We start from the raw sequence: 20,117 nt of genomic DNA, 5'->3' as shown, positions 1-20,117 counted from the left end.
TGATACTGGAAATAGTTTGTTTTGCGATCTATTATTTTTGTCCAATCTGGACCACAGCACTCTGACCATAGTTGTCTGTCCCACATGCTGAGAAGCTGAGAACCTAGCCTGGCAGGGTTCCAAACTTTCAGAAGTCATTGTTTATTAAAAGATAAGAAGCAGCTTGAGACACATCTTCAATCTTGCTTCAACATAAGGGTTTTGAGGCAATGTGATTTCAGTATATCCCAACCAATGTGCTGAAATCTTGATTTGTTCCTGGCAATAGTTTGAATTGTTTCCAGGGAGCTGGTTTCTGTCTTCTGAGAGCACAGCAGCAAGGGGAGTGTAATAAGAAGTCAAAGCGGGGAGAAAATGGAACCATGTGTGTACTGGATGGTCCGTTGTAAATGGAACCCAGGAAAACACCCAAACAGAAAAACAGCAGAACCAGTATTTCTCTACTTTTGCAGGGGACTGGAATCCTTGGCTTCGGAGTTGGATGGGGGCCTATGCTCTAGGTCTTTGGTTTTCCAGTGGTGACCAGCTGATACATGCATGATCACTCAGCTGGATAGAAGCTTCAAAGCTGCCTAGCAATTCCACGTCATCTGGCCCTCCAATTCTCAGCAAAGAGAATTCCCAGTCCCTCCGTATGTACTCAAACCTCTGATCTCCCTCCTACTTCTATAACTTTAGAAACTGTCTCAATCCTACTCCAGAAAGAATCTGCCAGCCGTCACAGAGAAGAATGGTCTTACTTTCCCACCACAAATATGCCACCTCATCTACATTTCACCCCGTCATTCTTCTTCCCTACCTGTTTTAAATTAGGACCTTCTCAAAGGTTTGTTCTTCTCATGTGCTTTAGATTTCATTTCTGTCAGAATTTTCCTGAACTTGATGCAGTCAGTTTTTTCTCATTCCTGATTCACAGTTTCTCTCTCTATTTGATTCTCCACTTAACATTTAAACATACGTTAGTATTTCTCATTGTGAAAATAAATCTCATACCCATATCCCCTTCTAATAATTATAAAAATACTGATAACGACACCACATACTTATTTAGCACTTAGTATATAACAGACATATTCAAAGACCTTTCCTTTTTTTTTTTTAACATCTTTGTTAGAGTATAATTGCTTTACAATGGTGTGTTAGTTTCTGCTTTATAACAAAGTGAATCAGTTATACATATACATATGTCCCCATATCTCTTCCCTCTTGCATCTCCCTCCCTCCCACCCTCCCTATCCCACCCCTCTAGGTGGTCACAAAGCACCAAGCTGATCTCCCTGTGCTATGCGGCTGCTTCCCACGAGCTATCTATTTTACATTTGGTAGTGTATATATGTCCATGCCACTGTCTCACTTTGTCTCAGCTTACCCTTCCCACTCCCTGTATCCTCAAGTCCATTCTCTAGTAGGTCTGCATCTTTATTGCTGTCTTGCTCCTAGGTTCTTCTGAACTTTTTTTTTTTTCTTTTTTAGATTCCATATATATGTGTTAGCATACGGTATTTGTTTTTCTCTTTCTGACTTACTTCACTCTGTATGACAGTCTCTAGGTCCATCCACCTCACTACAAATAACTCAGTTTCGTTCCATTTTATGGCTGAGTAATATTCCATTGTATATATGTGCCACATCTTCTTTATCCATTCATCTGTTGATGGACACTTAGGTTGCTTCCATGTCCTGGCTGTTGTAAGTAGAGCTGCGATGAACATTTTGGTACATGACTCTTTTTGAATTATCAAAGACCTTTCCTTGATTAACTTGTTGATGGGAGGGGCAGGGACATCTTGCCATGCTTACTCTGGAGCCTGCTAAAGGAGCTGGAGATGGGGCTGGCAGAAGTGGGGTCTCTGCACCAGAAATCTCACTCTGTCACTAAGAATTCAGGAGAGAGCGCATGACGGCCCCATCTAAGGTTGTGGAAATGGAAAGGTCAGTGGAGTCGATATATCATTATTAAATATACTCAAATAGGAAGGGGTAATTGATTGGTTGTGGGGGAATTACTAGGTTGACATCTAGATTTCATTCATTCATGAGAATGAGGGTGTTCTTTCAACAATAGCAAACAGAAAAAAGAGGAGCTAGCTAAAGAGGAAGGGTGAAGAGTTTATATTTAGACATATTGGACTGGAAATATCTGGGGTTGGATGGCTCAGAGATAAGGAAATAGAGATTTGAAAGGTGAGCACAAATGGAACCACCCAATCTCAGGGTTGAAACTGGTTCTTTGGAGAAGTTCTTTGAGATTTCTACAAGTCACTTCTCCTTTGCATTACTCTGTTTTGGCTTGTTTTTTTCCACACCTTTCATTGTTAGCTACTGGATTCTCTTTTCATAGGGGGTTCTATAAAGAAGTATATCAGTTCTATTGGCATTATAAATTAAAATATGAATGCATAGCAGAGGGGTCCATTTTTGTTATTCTTTCCAGGGACCGACTACGACTAGATAAGTTACTATAATGGGTTGAGAATTTGCGTGGATAGTCATTATTGCTAATCCTTTTTAGAACCCACCAAGAGCTAAGCACTTTACATCAATTGTATGTAATTTTAAGGTGACCCTATATAGTGGATATTTTCACTTCCATCTGACCAATGAAAGATTGAAGCTGTGAGAAATTGAATAATGTATGCAAGGTCACATGTCTGGAGTTATTGACTGTCTATGTTGGATGCACATTGGAATCATAAGTGGAGCCTTGACAATTCTAAAATGGCCAGGCTACACACCAGACTGATTGCATCAAAGTCTTAGGGGATCGCACTAATAGGTGAGTATTTTTTAGAGCTCCCTAGGTGATAATCCTGTCCAGCCAAAGTTGAGAAATACTAGCCTGCCTCTAAAACCTAGGACCTTTTCACACCATGTGGTCTCTAAGACAAAAGTTGTTTTCACTCCACACTGAAATAGTCTTGTGATACCAAGTGGACAGTTGATTAAACTTGATAAACAGTAAATAAGTAAATGTCTTCTTGATATAAAAATGTCTTCTTCTTATTATCTTCCTCTGCCTTCCAAGTCATCAAAGAAATATTTTCAAAGCCTAGAAACCCCAGCAACAAGGCTACAGAGTTTTATTTTATTTGCTCTGCTGTTACAAGTTGAAGGCAACTTTATACACGAGTTACTATTATCCCTTTTGAGTGACTATATATGGTGCTTGCTTAAACCAGAGGATATACACTCACTGAGGAATGATTTCCTCTACAAATACAGATCACAATGTAAGTCAGTTTTTAGAAGTATCTTAGAGCTTATAACACATTTCGAAGATTCCATGTTATTAGTGAAGCTTTAGATGAACTCTTGGCCTTATTTAGCAGTGGCTTAATTCAATTTCATTTTGAATAAAATTGTTATTTCCTAAGTCTGGAGATAATAGTATATAATGAAGCATCTGCTGTGTGTGATGTACAAATGTTTGGATTCCCAAAGGACATATTTCAAAGAACCAGATTTCCCCATTATATGTGACAACTTTCCAAGGTCTGCAAATTAGGAACATGTTTTTGCAAGATACATATTTTTGACATCTGTGGAAGAGATTTTTATCTCTATTGACATCTATCTAGCATTTATTTTCTTTTTAATAGTGCTGCTTTATTTTAATATGAAATTATAAAAATCTAGCAAATAAGAGTTATTACTGTTTGAGGTATTCATATTTACCAACCATTGATATTGTTCCTTTACTCATTAACTATTTCATATCGTACATGACTATTTAGCAATGTCTTGTATTGTTCAATTTTTTTTCAAAAAAGATGAATCAGAGAGAGAATAATATAATAACATTTCCTCATCATAGTTTTGTGCCACTGATTTTAAGCGAGTATTAGAACTTTTAATGGTGAGTCAAGAGTTTTCAAGAGAGAACTGAAGTCCATTACATCTCTTCTCTTGATATTTTCCTTTACATCCAAGGGGAACAATGCACAAGCTAAGTATCTGGGTCTATGAGAGATGTTTGTCAGTTTTCTGCAAATGACATTGCTGTTGATGTAGCATGTCACAGCAGCTATGGAATGAGGGAGGCTGAAGAAGTGACATTAACAGAAAGATTCTGATTGAATCCTTAATACCATAAAGTTTTCATTTAATTTAGTGAAATGATGATGCTTAAAGCCACAACACTTACTGGTTTTAATGATTCATTCCATTTGGCATTTGCATATGTGTTGGTGGAATCTATATAACCAGAACTGTACTTTTTTTAAAACAGCTTTATTAAGGTATAATTGATATACAAAGAACTGCACATACTTAATGTGCACAATTTGATGAGTTTAAACATACACAAACACTCACTATACCATCACCACAATCAAGGTAGTAGATACATCCAACACTTTCCAAAGTTGCCCTGTGTCCCTTTCTTGTTGTTGTTTGTTGTTGTTTTTGTTTTTAATAGAACACTTAACATGAAACCTACTGTCTCAATAATTTTTTTTCTTTTTTTAATTAAAGATAGTTGATTTACAATATTATATTAGTTTCAGGTGTATAACATAGTGATTCAATATTTTTGTAGATTATACTCCATTTAAAAAAATATTGACTATATTCCCAGTACTGTATAAATATATCCTTGTAGCTTATCTATTTTATACATAATAGTTTGTACCTCTTAACCCCCAGCCTATCTTGCCCCTCCCCCATCTCTCTCCCCAATGGCAATCACTAGATGGTTCTCTATATCTGTGAGTCTGTTTCTGTTTTGTTTTATTCATTCATTTATTTTATTTTTTAGATTCCACATATAAGTGATAACATACAGCATTTGTCTTTGTCTGATTTATTTCACTAAACATAATACCTTTCAGGTTCATCCATGTTGTAGCAAATGGCAAATTTCATTCTTTTTTATGGCTGAGTAGATTCATCCATTCATCTGCTGATTGACACTTAGGTTGCTTCCATATCTTGGCTATTGTAGATAATGCTGCTATGAACATTGGGGTGCATGTATCTTTTAGAACTAGTGTTTTCATCTTCTTTGGATATATACCCAGGAGTGGAATTGCTGGATCATATGGCAACTCTATTTTCAGTTTTTTAAGAAAACTTCATACTGTTTTCCACAGAGGCTGCACCAATTTACATTCCCACCAACAGTGTACTAGGGTTCCCTTTTCTCCACATCCTCACCAACATTTATTATTTGTCGTAAAGCTATACTTTTAAATGGTGCATTTTTCTGTTTTATTTGGTGATGATTTGGACAATAAGGACAAATCATTTAATATCCTTTTTGTTTGTTTATAATAACATCTGTTTATTTAAAAGCTATACACTTTTATTTCAAAAAGAATTTTTGGTGGCTTGAAAAGATATAGTATAACCACATAAATATGAGTATTAGCAAAATCGGGTCCTTCACGGCACAGGCAGCATATTTTAGTGAAAGGAGCGTATGCTTCTTTATTTGCTACCTGTGCAACTTCAGACACGACTTCACTGAGTTTCATTTCCTCATTTATAAATATTGACCTTGTAACATTGCTGTGAAATTAGTGTATAAGACAGAGGATGTGCTTGATAACTTAGTTTTCTCCTCATCTTTTAAAATGTAGTAAAATATCTTTAAATAAGTTTGTTTTGCCAAATGATAATAATTCATGTATTTGATTAAGCTTTTAATTATGATCTATTATTAACATCTATCATTTATTGTGCACTTACTGTATGTGAAGTTATGTACTACCTTTGTGTGAAGCCCTTTTTATCCATTATCTTATTTCACCCTCACAACAATTCATTTTTAGTCTGTAAGAACTACCGTTTTCTGAATATTACAAATAGGAAATTATTAGTGTAGCCTTTAAAGGACTGTCTTTGAAAATCACAATGGTGGTGAGCCATAATTTCTTCCCATAGCAACATTCATATGTAAAGAGATATGGATGCATCCCAAAATTATGCTGTATGTGTCTTGTATTGAATACATGTTTTATTCCATGTGAATAGCAAGGTATACACATTTATAATTCATTTATTATGGATAAATCAGTATGTGAATACAGGAAAGTATTAAAATAATTCAAATAAGAATTCGTTCATATTAAGGAATTATTTCAGTTTGTCTAAGATTGTTAAAATGTTGTGATAACTGCAGTAATTCTTGATTTCTCTGTAAATGCTGAAATTAAAGTATATGGATATTGATACTGTTTTATAGTTTATAAATATTTTCCTGGAGTGCTTCGTCTCAATATTCTGTTTTTCATATTTTTAACAAAATCAGGTTTCTCTGCATTCTATATGTTCCATGGAGGTTTTGTTATATCATGTATCTCTCATCAAAAACATTTTCTCTTTTGCTTTTTTGAAATATTTACAGGATAGTTATCTAAGATTACTTATTTTTAAATGTTAACACCCTTCTCTCTGATTTATTTGAATGTTGGAAATAAGGTAAACACTGTGTTTTATTCTTAGAATTCTTGAAAATCTGCCAAATGAAAACAGTAAATAATTATATTTCACACTTTGAAAAATTCTTCACTGAAATAATGTAAAATATTTTTCAAGTTGGAATTAAAGAATCATTAAGGTTTGAAATAAACTAGTAAAATAGACATCTTTGATAAACCTAATAAGAAGTAAGAAATATAGATAAGCAACCTTAGAAATGAACAAATGGTATTTCTTAAAACTTACGAGAACATTATAGTATACAACCAGATACTAAGACATTGGAAAATATAAATGAAAAGGATAATTTCCTGGGAAAACATAAATTTCCAAAATTAATTAATTAAAAATTAAATTAATTCAAGAAGAAGTGAATATCCTGATGAGGTCTTTAATTAGAGAGTATTCATGATATTGTAGAATTTTAGAGCTAGGGAAGACTTTAAAGATCATATAGTAAAGATCTCATGATGCGTGAGAATGTTGAGGTCCAAAGTTTGTGTGGCAAACTAAAAAAATTCCATTCATGAGCTCTGGAAATTAGGAAGTCATGGGTTATTCTTGTGGGAGGGCAATTCACGGGAGATGCTTTATGGCAAGAAGAAAATATGTGAGCTGGTAGTAACGAAGTGGATGAACAGCTTAACCTGTCAAGAATTTTGACAATTGGAAAGAGAGAAAGCAACTGGATGAGAAACAAGGGAAAAAAAGGCAATAAAAAGGAGGTTGATTAGTTGGTTTGATGGTTGAGGATAGATATTTTAACAGATTTGTAGGCTAGGAGATTATGTATATAAACATATAGGAGCTAACTAAATGGGGAGAGTATAGAGCTGACCAAATGTAGGGTCCGGAGTAGTTACTATGTATCAAGCTCTTTACATAGATCATGCCATTTAACCTTTACAAAAGTCCTACAAAGTAGGTGCTGTCAGCATCCTCATTTTTACAGCAGATGAAGCAGTGTGTGAACCTGCCTCTTAGCTTTATTACACCAGCTCCTGGAAGGGTGAGGTTCTGCTCTGGAAAGGAGGCAGAGGTAGATGAAGCTAAGGGTCCCAGGGAATATGAGATTAACAATACTTTTGATGGTCCGTACCTCATCAGTAAAGTTGAAGGCAAGCTCATCTGATATAAGAGTAAGGGGGGAAGTTGGGGCCTGAAAAAGATGAAAAAGATTGCGAGGCTTAGGCTATTAATGAGCAAAAAAACATTGTCAAAATGTAGTATAGTTACGTAGCTAAGGAAGTGCACAAGCTCTGGGATCAGAGACAATGTCTTAATTGCTCCTCCTCATTCAGTAACCATGAAACATGGGCCAAGTTACTTAGTGTCTCCAAACCCTCATGTGCCAAATGGGGATGGTGATCCTCTGACTACGTGTTATTCTCTTTTATGCCATTAGGAAAACCTCTATCCTGCTTTATTCTTCTTTTGAGACTTCCTGGAGGATTCTTTGTATTTGGTTTGCTCCATGACTTAGAACTGGCCTGTCAAACTTAAAAAAAAAAAAAAATTTGATAGGAATTGCATTGAATATATTTATCAATTTGGAGAAGATTGACATTTACATGACACTGAGCCTCCCAATTCATGTACATAATATATTTCCCATCTATTCATGTCTTGTTTTGTGTACTTTAATTAAATGTTAGAATTTTCTACATGAAGCTCCTGCACATTTTTGTTAAATGTATTTGAGGTGTTTTATAATTTTGGTTGTTATTGTGAATAGGACCTTTTCTTTCATCTGATAATCTTTCCCTAGTGATTTTGTTTTACAGGTGCAATGTCTTTTCTCAGTTTCTGAAGGACTTAATCTGTTTTAGAAGTTTTAATTTTTCTGTTACCTCTATTATCTCTCCTCCCGCCTCACTTTTTTTTTTCTTCACTTGGCTTTTTTTCGTTCTTCCACGTTGGAAGATTTTTTCAATTATCTAATTATCTTTGGCTATGTAACCATATATAAAAGCAAGGCCCTAAAAAGTGACTTGAAGCTCTCTACTAGGGTAGATGAACTTATTGAAAGGTAATCTATATGTTAATCAAGGATGAGCCAGTGTATGAAGATTTTTCCCCTTTGCGGGAGAATTTTAACCCCTGACCTGCTGGCATTTGGGGAGTAGAAGTGAGGGGGAAAGAGAGGGAGGACCCTATGGTTTAATACATACATTTGTATCTGCCTTGTACACTTAACCACGAGACTGGTGTCTGAGTTCAGAACCCAACCCACTGAATTTTCCAAAGACTAAGCCTCCCTGTGACAGCGCTAGGCTGCATTGAGCTGGGAAGAAATAGTTTTAGCTACTCTGTATGTAGAGCTTTCAACCAACCTGGCTCTTTTTCAGTCCCATGCAAACCTGGGTCTTCCTTCCATTTCTGGCCCCTACTGTTTCCACATGTTAAACCCTTTGAAGGTCTGCAGAGTGAATTGGCTCCATTACAGTCAGTATTTCTTCCACCACCCCCTCACCCTACAAGCACTTAGGCTGTAACTTTCTCTGCCACTCTAAGTCAGTTACACATCCTTCCCTCAGCATCTTCTGAATTTGTCAATGCCTTGAGTTCACTCTTGTCTACTGCTTATTCTCTTTTTTTCCTGTTTAAAACTTTGGCCATTTTAACATGGTTTGGGCGGGAGAAGAGAGACAAATCTGTCATGATTAATTAGAAATTTTGTATTACATCTTCCAATGGATATTGTTGGTATATAAGGAAGTCAGTTTTGTATATTGATATCAGTGTACAGGAAATATAATATTTGTATGTTGATCTTACTTCCAGCCACTTTGTTGATTCTTCTTATTATTTCCAGTTGTCTAAAAAATTGATCCTTTTGGGTTTTCTAGTAAGGAGATATATTTCTGCAATGATGAAAATATTGTCTCTTCTTTTCCTATTGCTTTTTCTTGTATTGTTTTGGTGAGGACCTCCTATACAATTTAGAATAGTAGAGGTGATGGTGGGCATGCTTTTATTCATGATGGGAATGCTTCTAATATTTCACTATTAGATATGATTTTCAATCATAAGTTTGGAGAGATCACCCTTATTAAGTAAGAATGTTCTCCTCTATTTGTAATATGTAATGAAGATATCTTAAATGATCATTGGATTTTGAATTTTATCAAATTCTTTCACATTTATTGATATGATCACATGGTTTCTTTAATCTGTTAATATAATAAATTATATTGAGGTCACTTTAAATGTTGAAATCATCCTGTGTTAGTGGGCACACTTATTTGACAGTGATTTATTATCTTTTTTTCTGTATTTCTGGAATTGATCTTTAATTTAATACTTTCACATTTATGTAGATAAGTGAAAGTGGCTCATAGTTTTCTTGTTCATTTTGATGTCAATGTTATTCTAGCCTTGTAAAATGAATCAGATGCTTCTAATCTTTTTCTTTGGCCTGAAAATATTTTATAAAATGGGACTTATAGTACATTAAGTTTGCTAGAATTTGCCAGTAAATTTTTCTGAAACTTCTGTCACTTCTGTTTTGAAGATTTCTTTTATTACCTTTTACTGCCTTTCCATTTTAGCAAAGATTAAATTTTATCTCTCAGGCCAATTTTGATCATTTATGTTTTTCTTGAAGAATGTCCATTTTATGTAGATTTTCAATTTTATATATATATTACCTGCTATTCTTTTATTATACTTTTAATAACATTTTTTATTTCTAATGTTATTTATTTTTCTTTCTCCTCCACCCTTTAAAAAATCACAATAGCCAAAGGTGTAACTGTTTTATTAGCCTCTTGAATCAGCTTGGGTTTTATAGATCAATTTGACTGTTTTAAAATTTTTTCATTTGTACTTTCTGCTTTTGTCTTTATAAAACTCCTTCTTCTGATTTCTTTAAGTGGCCCATTTATTTTCATTTCCTCTTGTTTTCTATCTAAGGCTTTAACTATCCTGAGTACTGTCATAGCAAAATTGCACAAGTTTTGATACTGTTTTTCAGTTCTAAATAGTTTATAATTTGGATTTTAATTTCTCTTTAATTCATTAATTATTTAAAAGTTTTCCCCCCAAGAGGTACAGAATTTTAATTTTGATTTCTAAATTCATTACATTGTAGTTTGTGAAAATGTCCCGTATGTTATCAAATTACTTAAGTTTATTTTATTCTACTTTCTGTCCTAGGACTAGTTAACTGCTATAAATATTCTATTTGTATTTTAAAGAACTGCACATGTTGTTTCTTATGTATAATATTGCAAACAAAGAAGATTAATCACTTTTACTGATTGTTATAGTATTCCATATTACTATTTTTCTCCACTTTTCTGTGACTTTCTGAGAGCTATATGTTGTCTTTTATTGTAAACTTAGTTTGACAGTTTGTCCTTGTAGTTTTCTCAGGTTTTGTTTCATATACTTTGGAAACTTGTGATGAGTTTCATAGAAATGTGTTACTTTGGAAACTTCTTTATGGCCTCCTCCTTTTATCAGTATGAAAAGTCCTTCATCTCTTTTAATGCTCTTTTCAATATTAACATTGTGACATCTGATTTTTGCTTATTAGCATTTGCTTAATATAGCTCTTTCATCTCTTTATCCTCAGTCTTCCTGTGTCATTGTGTTTGAGGCCTCTTATAAATTCATTACTGGATTTTTTTTTTTTTTTTTTTTTTTTTATCCAGGATAATAGTTCTTAACTTTTAACTAGTGAATCTAAAGCATTCCCATTTATTGTAATTCCTGTAGTTTGGAATGATTCTTATTCTCATTTAATTTTTCTATGTATTATATTTTCTAGTTGTCCTTTTGCCTACCTTTAATTGGACTGATAGATTTTTCTTAGTTAAATTTTTCTACTATTTTAAAAATATATTATTTGTTTCCACCTTTTTTTTGTTACCTTAACATTGTTAACATAAATGTTCAAACATGTTTTTCTAACATCTAGAGTTGATCAGTATCTGAAATATTCCTGCAGACAAAAAAAGAGGCTTCAACATACTTTTAAATTCCCATGCTCCCTTGCAACTTTTATCTCTCACCTTTTAGCCCTCATTGATAGTATTTTGAATTATATATCCAAGTGGCTATATAATGAATATATATTTTAAATTTTTAATAAACATTTATTTAGACTTAACATATTTTAATATTGATATTCATGAGACTTCTTTTGTCTCATTCCCTTCTTCTGGATTTTTTATTATTATTGGTTGTTATTGTCTAGCAATTCTTTCAGAGAGAACCTTAAGGTAATAAACTTCAAAGTTCATTTCCATTCTAAAAATGTCTTTATTTCTACCTCTACTTGAATAATAGTTTTGCTGGGTGTAGAATTCTGCAAAGTTATTTTCCCTTAGAATGTTGAAGATAGCCTATTGTCTTCTTATATCCTGGTTTGCTCACAAGGAATCTGATGTCAATGTGATTCTTATTCCTTTGTAAGTAATCTTTCTTTCACCTCTGACAGCTTTTAAGATTTTCTCCTTATTCTTGATGTTCACAGATTTCATCACAGTAGATCTTGGTGTGTGTGTGTGTGTGTGTATCTGTCTTTCAGCTAGAGGATCTTTAATGTTCTGAGAAATTTCCCCATAATATTTCTTTAAAGGCTTCCTCTTCCCCAAATTTTCTCTCTTTTTTTTCTTCCAAAAATACTTTTAAACAGATGTAGGAACCTCTGTATCATCCATATATCTTAAATCTCCTACTTTCCATGTCTTAATCTCTGCTCCTAATGGGTAGCTTTGGGCTTGGTATTCTTCATTCCTCCCTCGTCGGCTTTCTGTTTTTCAGGCATTTCTCACAGTACCTAGTCTACCACAGTTTACATATCTTTTCTTTCCAGTTATTTTATGCAATATTTTCTGTTGTCCCTATGGATTTGTGATGAAGAGTGTACGTGAAGGTTATAGGTATAAACTGTCCTCAGTTTGCCAAGTTAAATACCTTTCCAAGTTTTGTAATATTTGTCAACAACACTCTTCATACACAAACAGGACCAAATTGGGGTCTGACAGGGAAGGACGAGCAGAAGAAGTGGATGATGAGCTTGGGGAGCTAGTGAGTCTTGTGCTTGTAGTGGCAAAAGCTGTGAAGACCCAGCTATGGTGGAGTTGAGAGCAGACACACACCGGCTGAATAAAGACAAGGTGTGAGAGTGTGGAGGTCACCACAGAGGGTCCGGTGGCAGGAAGAATTGAGCAAGTGACAAGACGTGAACGTTGACAGAAAAGGAAAATCAGAGTTTTGAGTTTATAAGTGGAAAAGTCCCCAGTTCTGTGGGGATCCAAGGATGGGTGATCTCTGTGGGTTTCAGATGTGGGATTTAGGTTCTGTGGAAGAAGAATCAGAGAATCCTGAGCCCCAGACTTGGAGTGGCCACCTTCTGGAAACTGATGGGACAAATGTGAAAATAACGGACTTTATTTGAAAATTGCTATTTATAAAAGTTGTACTTTAAAAGACAGCTTAGCAAATATAACACACCAGTAGAAAAATCAGCGTGTGTTTCATGAACTGCATATCTGAGTATACTGATCCTTCACATGATAATGAAGCAAAATGTAGCTCCCTCTCTCTCAGCATCATAGGGTTTTGCTGTACCCTTCGTACAAGATTAGTTTCATAACTCTAGACCTCTTTAGTCCACAGATACACCTTTCTTACATTGAGACAGTTTAATTCCATACTTGGAGCACTTTCTAGTTGTATATGAATTTCATCTGATCATAGTAGAATGCCACCACCCATAGAAATAGGTCTTACTTCTCTCATTACTGTATATTTCCCCACACATGTTGTGGCCATATTATTGTCCCGAGAGACATGAATTCTCGAAATATAAATGTCAGTAACCCCAAATTATTTGTATTTTGTGTATTTCAATTTACATTAGAATTAAAGGGAGTCTCAGAAATCCCAAAGTAACAAGCATAATATAGCGAGAGCAAATTAAGTCACTGTAGTGAGACCTTGAGCATTTTACTACTTCTTACAAAATTTCAGTGCCTCTAGCACTTATCATTTAAACATTTCAACATTTTGCATTGTTTCATATAACCCTGTACTGATAGTTTATAAATCAATAAACACATAAAACTGAGAGGAGACAACCAGTTGGAAGGAAATGACAGGTGAATTAGAAAGTGTAACTAGTCCAGGAATTGAATGGAAGGGTTATCTTTGAAATTCAAATCGGGATCAGGGACCACAGATCAAGAAGGAGCAAAGTAATCAGCCTGCAGATGTTTAAACTTCAATGTGGAAAAATGTCTGTGTCTCACGTACAGGAGGAATCACAGTTGGTTAAAGCTCCTACATTATGGCTGAAACAGGAGTAAAGGGATGAGGAAGAAGGTGCTGGAAATCCATGACTTTCTCAGACTGAAAGTTATCAATTTCTTTATGGATTGCTTTTTTTTTTACTTTTTATTTTATATTAGAGTTGATTAACAATGTTGTGATTGTTTCAGGTGTACAGCAAAGTGATTCAGTTATACATATACATCTATCTATTCTTTTTAAAATTATTTTCCCATTTGGGTTGTTACATAATATTGACCAGAGTTCCCTGTGCTATACAGTAGGTCCTTGTTGGTTATCCATTTTTAATACAGCAGTGTGTACATGTCAGTCCCAAATTCCTATCAATTTTGTAAGAATAAACTTAAGTACCAAGTAGATTTAAGTACCACATGAAATAAGGAATCCCGTGCTGAAAAATGGTAATAGCATTTTTAGTACTACTTAAAATAATGATGATTATACTCATAATCGGTTAAGCAGTTGCCATCTGCCTAAAACAGTCCTACTCAGCGTCTGTACATTATCCCTCCTCATTAAAACGACCTGGTGAGATAAACATGGTAAAGTTTTTTTTTTATATGATTAAAAGAACTGAAAAGCTAAATTAACATCTGGTGAATTTCCAAAGAATAAACAAATAATTTGAATAATTTGGGTTAAATTTTTTTAAAGATATTCTGCTATGGTGGATCGGATTGGAGATGGGAGGATGGGGATTGTAGTTTTATTTCTTTGTTATGAGTTTTTAGTGATTTTTTTTTTGTAGCTCTATATGTTTTGCTTTTTTTCAATTTTTGGAAACAGCAAGACTGAAACTGAGAAAGGAAGAAATTAGTTTGGTTACTGCGACTGGTTTATAAAGACTGGCATTTTAACAAGATTTACACAAAGAAATTATACCAGTAGTGAAGTAAGTAGCAGCCTTTACCAAAATGAAGCTGCTCATCTTTGCAGACGAGTCACAAGTAACTAACGGTGGCACATTTAAGTGATTAAGTTGCACAAAGAAAAAGATCTCTGAAATCATGGCTGTGACTTGGTTAGCTTTTCAAAATGATTTGATTAGGATACACATTATAGTGTAATAACACAGAGCAATGTATTAAGTACTTTGAAATACGTATGCTATTTTTTTCTAGGCTATTAGCCAGACCTCATTTTGTACTTTGCTCTTACACCTTGAATATCACACTTGTATAAAAAAGCATAGTAATTTTTTTTCTTTTGAAAGGCTGTGGCGATATAATCTTAACATCAACAGATAATACAACAAAGCATTATTGGTTAAAAAGGAAGGATAAAGAATGTACCAAAAAGAATTATGCAAGATGTCTGTAACTTAAATTAACCCAAAGAAAGGATCATTCCCATAATTATGTTTCAAGAAAAAAATTCAAGTAAAGTAGTAATTTAAATCTCCCTTGAGTTTAAATTTACATTCAGGCTTCACCTCATAAAAAATTGAACACACAAGTGGAATTAGGACATTTTTTTCTATCATATATAATGCACAGCATAAAGACTCCAGGGTTTCTAATTTCTGTAAATAATTACTCTGTCACAAAGCAGAGGTAGATATTTGAAGTAAAAGGAATGAGTTGGACATTAACAACCTTCTGAAGGACACGTGATGCCCGCATATTAAGTGTGAGTCTTTTCTGTTTCCACAGAGCATCTGTACAACCACCACTGCATTTTTGCACTTTTTCTTCCTGGCTTCATTCTGTTGGGTTTTAACTGAGGCGTGGCAATCATATATGGCTGTAACTGGAAAAATTAGGACGCGGCTTATAAGGAAACGTTTTTTGTGCCTTGGATGGGGTAAGCATATTAATATTCCATTTTGTGCTCTTATTAAAATGACCTTGAACACTTCTGTAATGAATGAAGCTGGAGAGTGTGATTATTCCCAGGCTACTTTGTCTAATTTGATATATGGAAGTGGAAATATAGGAAGCTGGTCATATTTGAACATTCTTTGAACGTTTGGAACTTTAAAAAGGAGTGAATATTAGATGACCACATAGCTGGTCAGTTGATAATCAATAGTGCCCACGTGGTAGGAAATGAGACCTGAGGTATCTACAGGCAGGAAATCAAAGTGTTCTCTACTAATAGGTTCTGGAAACACAAAATGTCTAAAGATGTTCAGGGGTCAAAGCATGACGTTCTAGTCATGTACACTGACCATGTACTGTACTCCCCACAAGAAAACTCTGAGGAGTCCATTTCAATAGAGCTATTCATGTCACAGGAGAAAGCTGTTCAGACCGTGAATGAAACCTCATGGCTAGTCTGTGGGGTCCTCAAAGGAAACACAGAATTGCTGACGGGCTGAGGATGAATTAATTCTTCTTTAGGAAAAGTTTCTCTCACATTGACTTATGAAATGGACATCTGGAAGACCTATACATTTCAAAGGACCAATTCTAATGTTTAATTAGAATTAATAAATTGGTTTAATTATAATTAATTAATTAATTAGTTTAATTCACTTAAGAAACTAGTTTTATGGAAAAAAAAACAGGATTTTGTCTTATTTGCCTTTAAGTTTCAAAAGACCTGCACTAAAAAAACTGGGGAATTTTGGACCAAATATATAACAAATGCCTAATGTACCAGAAGACTGGAGAATAGGATGCTAGAGGGACCCTGAAAAATTACAAATAAGTGGACTTATTACCATACCAGAATAATTCATGCTGGAAAAAATAGGACAAAGAACACGAAGATTATCCATCAGTTTTCAGCTAGGGGATGTCATGTCTGCACAGGGAAATGGGAAAACCATTAAGAAGAGATTGGAGAATGTAATGTACTTACAGTTTCTTAAAATTCTTGTCTGGATTTCATGTTAAAGACCTTCTAAAGTTGAATCAGGAATTGATTAAGTCCAAGAACTATAGTATGCAGGGAAATGAAGACTTCCCTTGAAGTATAAAGAGTAGCAATTTTCAGAAAGCTTAACTACCTTATTTAACATCATTACCAAAGATGATATTGAGGAGAAGGGTACACAGCTGGTCTCCAGGGTGACAGCTAATATTAAACTACTCTGGGTAGCAAAAAAGCTAAACCAATGGTTCTAGACTGTCAGGAGGTCTGGGAGTGGGCAGAATAGTGGCATATGAGTTTCATGATGGCAAAGTGCAACATAATAATTTAGAAAATTTTTTAATCTAAATTGTATGGAATGAAGACTATTAGCTCTTCAGCTAGGACCCAGAAGAGAATTTTTTTCTAACAAACTCGGTCTGGTCAATCAAAAAAGTCAACTATATGAAAAAGGAAGAAAAGAAGGAGAAGAAGGAGGACAAGAAAGGGGGAGGAAGAGACATTATATATATAATTATATACATATGTATATTTACAAATATATGTGTGTACGTATATATATGTGTATATACACATATATATATATATATATATATACAGAGAGATATATACATATACACATACATATAATATCATATATATGCAGAGAGAGAGAGAGACCAGCATTTGTTTAAAAAAACATGATGTGTCCCTCAGAGGTGGTCTTTACAGTTCCCATCATTTAAACCTCGTGAAGGAACGTGATGTCATTTGAAGATTCCCAGAAGAGAATAAGGAAAAATGATAGGAAGAAAGAAGATGGATGGAGGGGACACAGGAAGATGATTAGATGATGGATTTTTCAACCTGAAAACAAAAACATGGACTTCCTGAAAAAAAGACATGACCGGATAAACCATTAGGTTAGACTGAACCCCATTCACCAAACACAGGGAGTTTCCATTGAACTTGAGCAAGGTAAGCGTGATTCATAGAAACATAAACTAAAAGATGTCAGGTCGGAACTGGTTCAGGAATGCAGGCACTTGAATGCCAAGAGGGACAAAGTATTGCCCGGAGTGATACCTACCTTCTTTTTTTTCATGAAGAAAAACTGGCATAAATTCCCTGAACTTTATTCAGGATTGTTAAAGGAGGATGAGCAGGAAGCCTAAATATCAATTCCTCGGGCCCTTAACCCTGTTCCTACATTCTTGTTATTATAAGTAAATCATAAAGAATTAAGTGATTTATTCTTTCTATCTTATTATAAGTACAACTTGATGTGAATCAATATGAGGCCAACTGAATGTTCCATTTCTGTGATATTCCATCACACCAGAACATCCATTTTGTGCCTTTCTGATTTTATAAATATAAATTTCCTTTATAAGAGTGTAAACCCCTAGGGAAAACAACAATAGATATACTAAATCTCTGTTATGAGTTTCCTTTAGACCCATGTCAAATGCGATGGTAACCTAGCAACACCAGAGAAATGCGCTGACTTAAAAACCCAGCTGTCGTACTCATGTTTTTGTACTTGGAAGAAATTTTGTAATGGAAACATACTTTATGAAGTGATTCATCTGAAGGTAGTTCCTCCGATTTCAGCACTCCAAGTTTGTTCTGGCTTTGCTTGAGCAAGTGTGCACAGTGGTTGTAGCTGAATGTGAAGTGTGACAATGCTTTTCTTTCAGGTTTACCAGCATTAGTGGTGGCTACATCAGTAGGCTTCACCAGGACAAAAGGATATGGCACTGATCACTAGTAAGTCCGTCCACGGTGATAAATCTTGTTTATAATTAAGTAAATCATCAAATATGCTTCATTAGTCTTGGCTGGCACTGCTGATGGCTTGCACTTTGTCACTGAGTCATTAACAGTGGTATAAGTCACATTACTGAGGAATGATGTAAGTGGCTTAAATGCACAAAAGTTAGACATTAAATGCTTCAGGACTATTCAGAATTCTTGTTTCAGTCTCCCATTTCTTTGTAAGACCAGTGTCCTTAATTTCTAAAATATTTCAATATTTACTTTGCATGTTCAATCTCAGATACCTTTTTTAAAGAACTGGATAAACCTTGACATGTTTACATTTTAGAATATGATTCCGATCTGAGCTTCTGATTCACAGATGATGGTATATACTGGTAGCCACCAAATTATGTCACGTTTGTTCAAGTTTTGTTGCTATGTTAGGGTAATGCATATTGGAACCTGTAGGTCAGGGACTCAATAGACTCCACACTAGAAAATTCCTGGGCTATGGAAGAAATTAGAAGGGAGAAAAAGGGATGTGGCATCAGCCCACCCTAATCAGAGCTGGAATACTGATAACATTCTATGAGAGAATTTATAAGTCAAGACTACATTTAATATTTCAAATGTAAAACAATGCACTTTCATATTTTACTTCATCTGCTCTTTCAACTTGAGGAGACAGTAGAGAAATGAGGAAAGAGATGTGCATCTTATCAGAGGCCTACGTCTTAAAGGGAGATGTCCTGTTTAACTGTGCTCAGGTTTGAGATAGGAATCGTTGCTAATGAAGCCCTCCAGTGGGTACATCCAACTGGAGAGTGTGCCAAAAGACACCACTTCACCTGCCACCCAAAAGAAACCTCCAAAGAATTGCAAGAACTCATGTCATCAGAGCACTTGCTTTTCTTATGCAATCTACAGTACGGGAGAAACTCCCTGGTAGCATATGCTGTAGAGCAGTCCTAGGACAGCACCATTACCTTTAAGCTATTGCTTTTCACAGTAACATGCCTCTTTTTGAAAGGCACCATGTTGGGGACATGGAAAGAAGTAGGATTATAGATGGCACAGTTCCAACTTTCAAGGAGTGTATGATTAACAATGAATGCAATACGATGAGGAATGTATCAGTTTGAAGATGAATTTACACAAAAATGCAGTAGAAATTGAGTGGCAGTCTCAGAGACACCAAACTGAAGAATTCTGTCAGACTAAGGGCTTTTTCTCCAGGTATTGTATTTTTAAAATAGATATTAAATAGTCGACCTCAAAGTGAGAAAGTAGAATTTTATCTATCTGCTGTTATGGCCAAGGAGCAATAACTAGATGCAGACTTTGAATCCACACACACGCACACACGCACACACGCACGCACTGATTTACATAGTAACATTCACCTTATTAAGAGTATATAATTCTGTGAGTTTTAACAAATGCGTAAGTCATGTAACCACCACCACAACCAATACAGAAAAGTTCTTCGAAGAGAGGTAGAACAGTTATTGTTAATTGTTGATTGTTGGTCATTTTGGAGGCAGTCTGCTGATTCTGGGGACTGAGAAATAATATGGAAAGGGTCAGAGGTCAAAGGCAAGTGCGTGAAATGGTGGGCGTGACTGCATCAAGAGGACCTATCCACGGCCCTCTGCTCTGAGAGAATGAGTCTTTTTACCTAAGCGGTTACCATGTCTCTGTCAATGCAGACCTGCATCTCCTGGTGAATCTAGTAATTGAAACAAACACAGCTGTATTTCTTTTTATTCAAAAGCTTATCTTCAGTGATTTTTTTTAGTAGTCTAGGAAAAAGTAAAATTAGAAGAAAAAAAAAAAGC

The 20,117-nt window shown here is 34.9% G+C and overlaps 1 protein-coding gene across 3 annotated transcripts in view; it reads left to right on the top strand.

Annotated features, from left to right (window-relative positions):
• Positions 1–20,117, top strand: part of ADGRB3 (adhesion G protein-coupled receptor B3) — a 793,357-nt gene that overhangs the window by 719,608 nt on the left and 53,632 nt on the right. For all 3 annotated transcript variants that reach the window (XM_082474137.1, XM_082474138.1, XM_082474139.1), the window contains 2 exons: positions 15,375–15,525; positions 18,219–18,288. In XM_082474137.1, coding sequence (XP_082330263.1) covers positions 15,375–15,525; positions 18,219–18,288 — 221 coding nt within the window. The remainder of the gene's footprint in view (positions 1–15,374; positions 15,526–18,218; positions 18,289–20,117) is intronic.

The sequence above is a fragment of the Balaenoptera physalus genome (assembly GCF_965194825.1).
Source record: "Balaenoptera physalus genome assembly, chromosome: 9".
NCBI classification, from domain to species: Eukaryota; Metazoa; Chordata; class Mammalia; order Artiodactyla; family Balaenopteridae; genus Balaenoptera; species Balaenoptera physalus.
The sequence above is the reverse complement of the archived record's forward strand: the minus strand, read 5'-3'. Positions and strand labels throughout refer to the sequence as shown.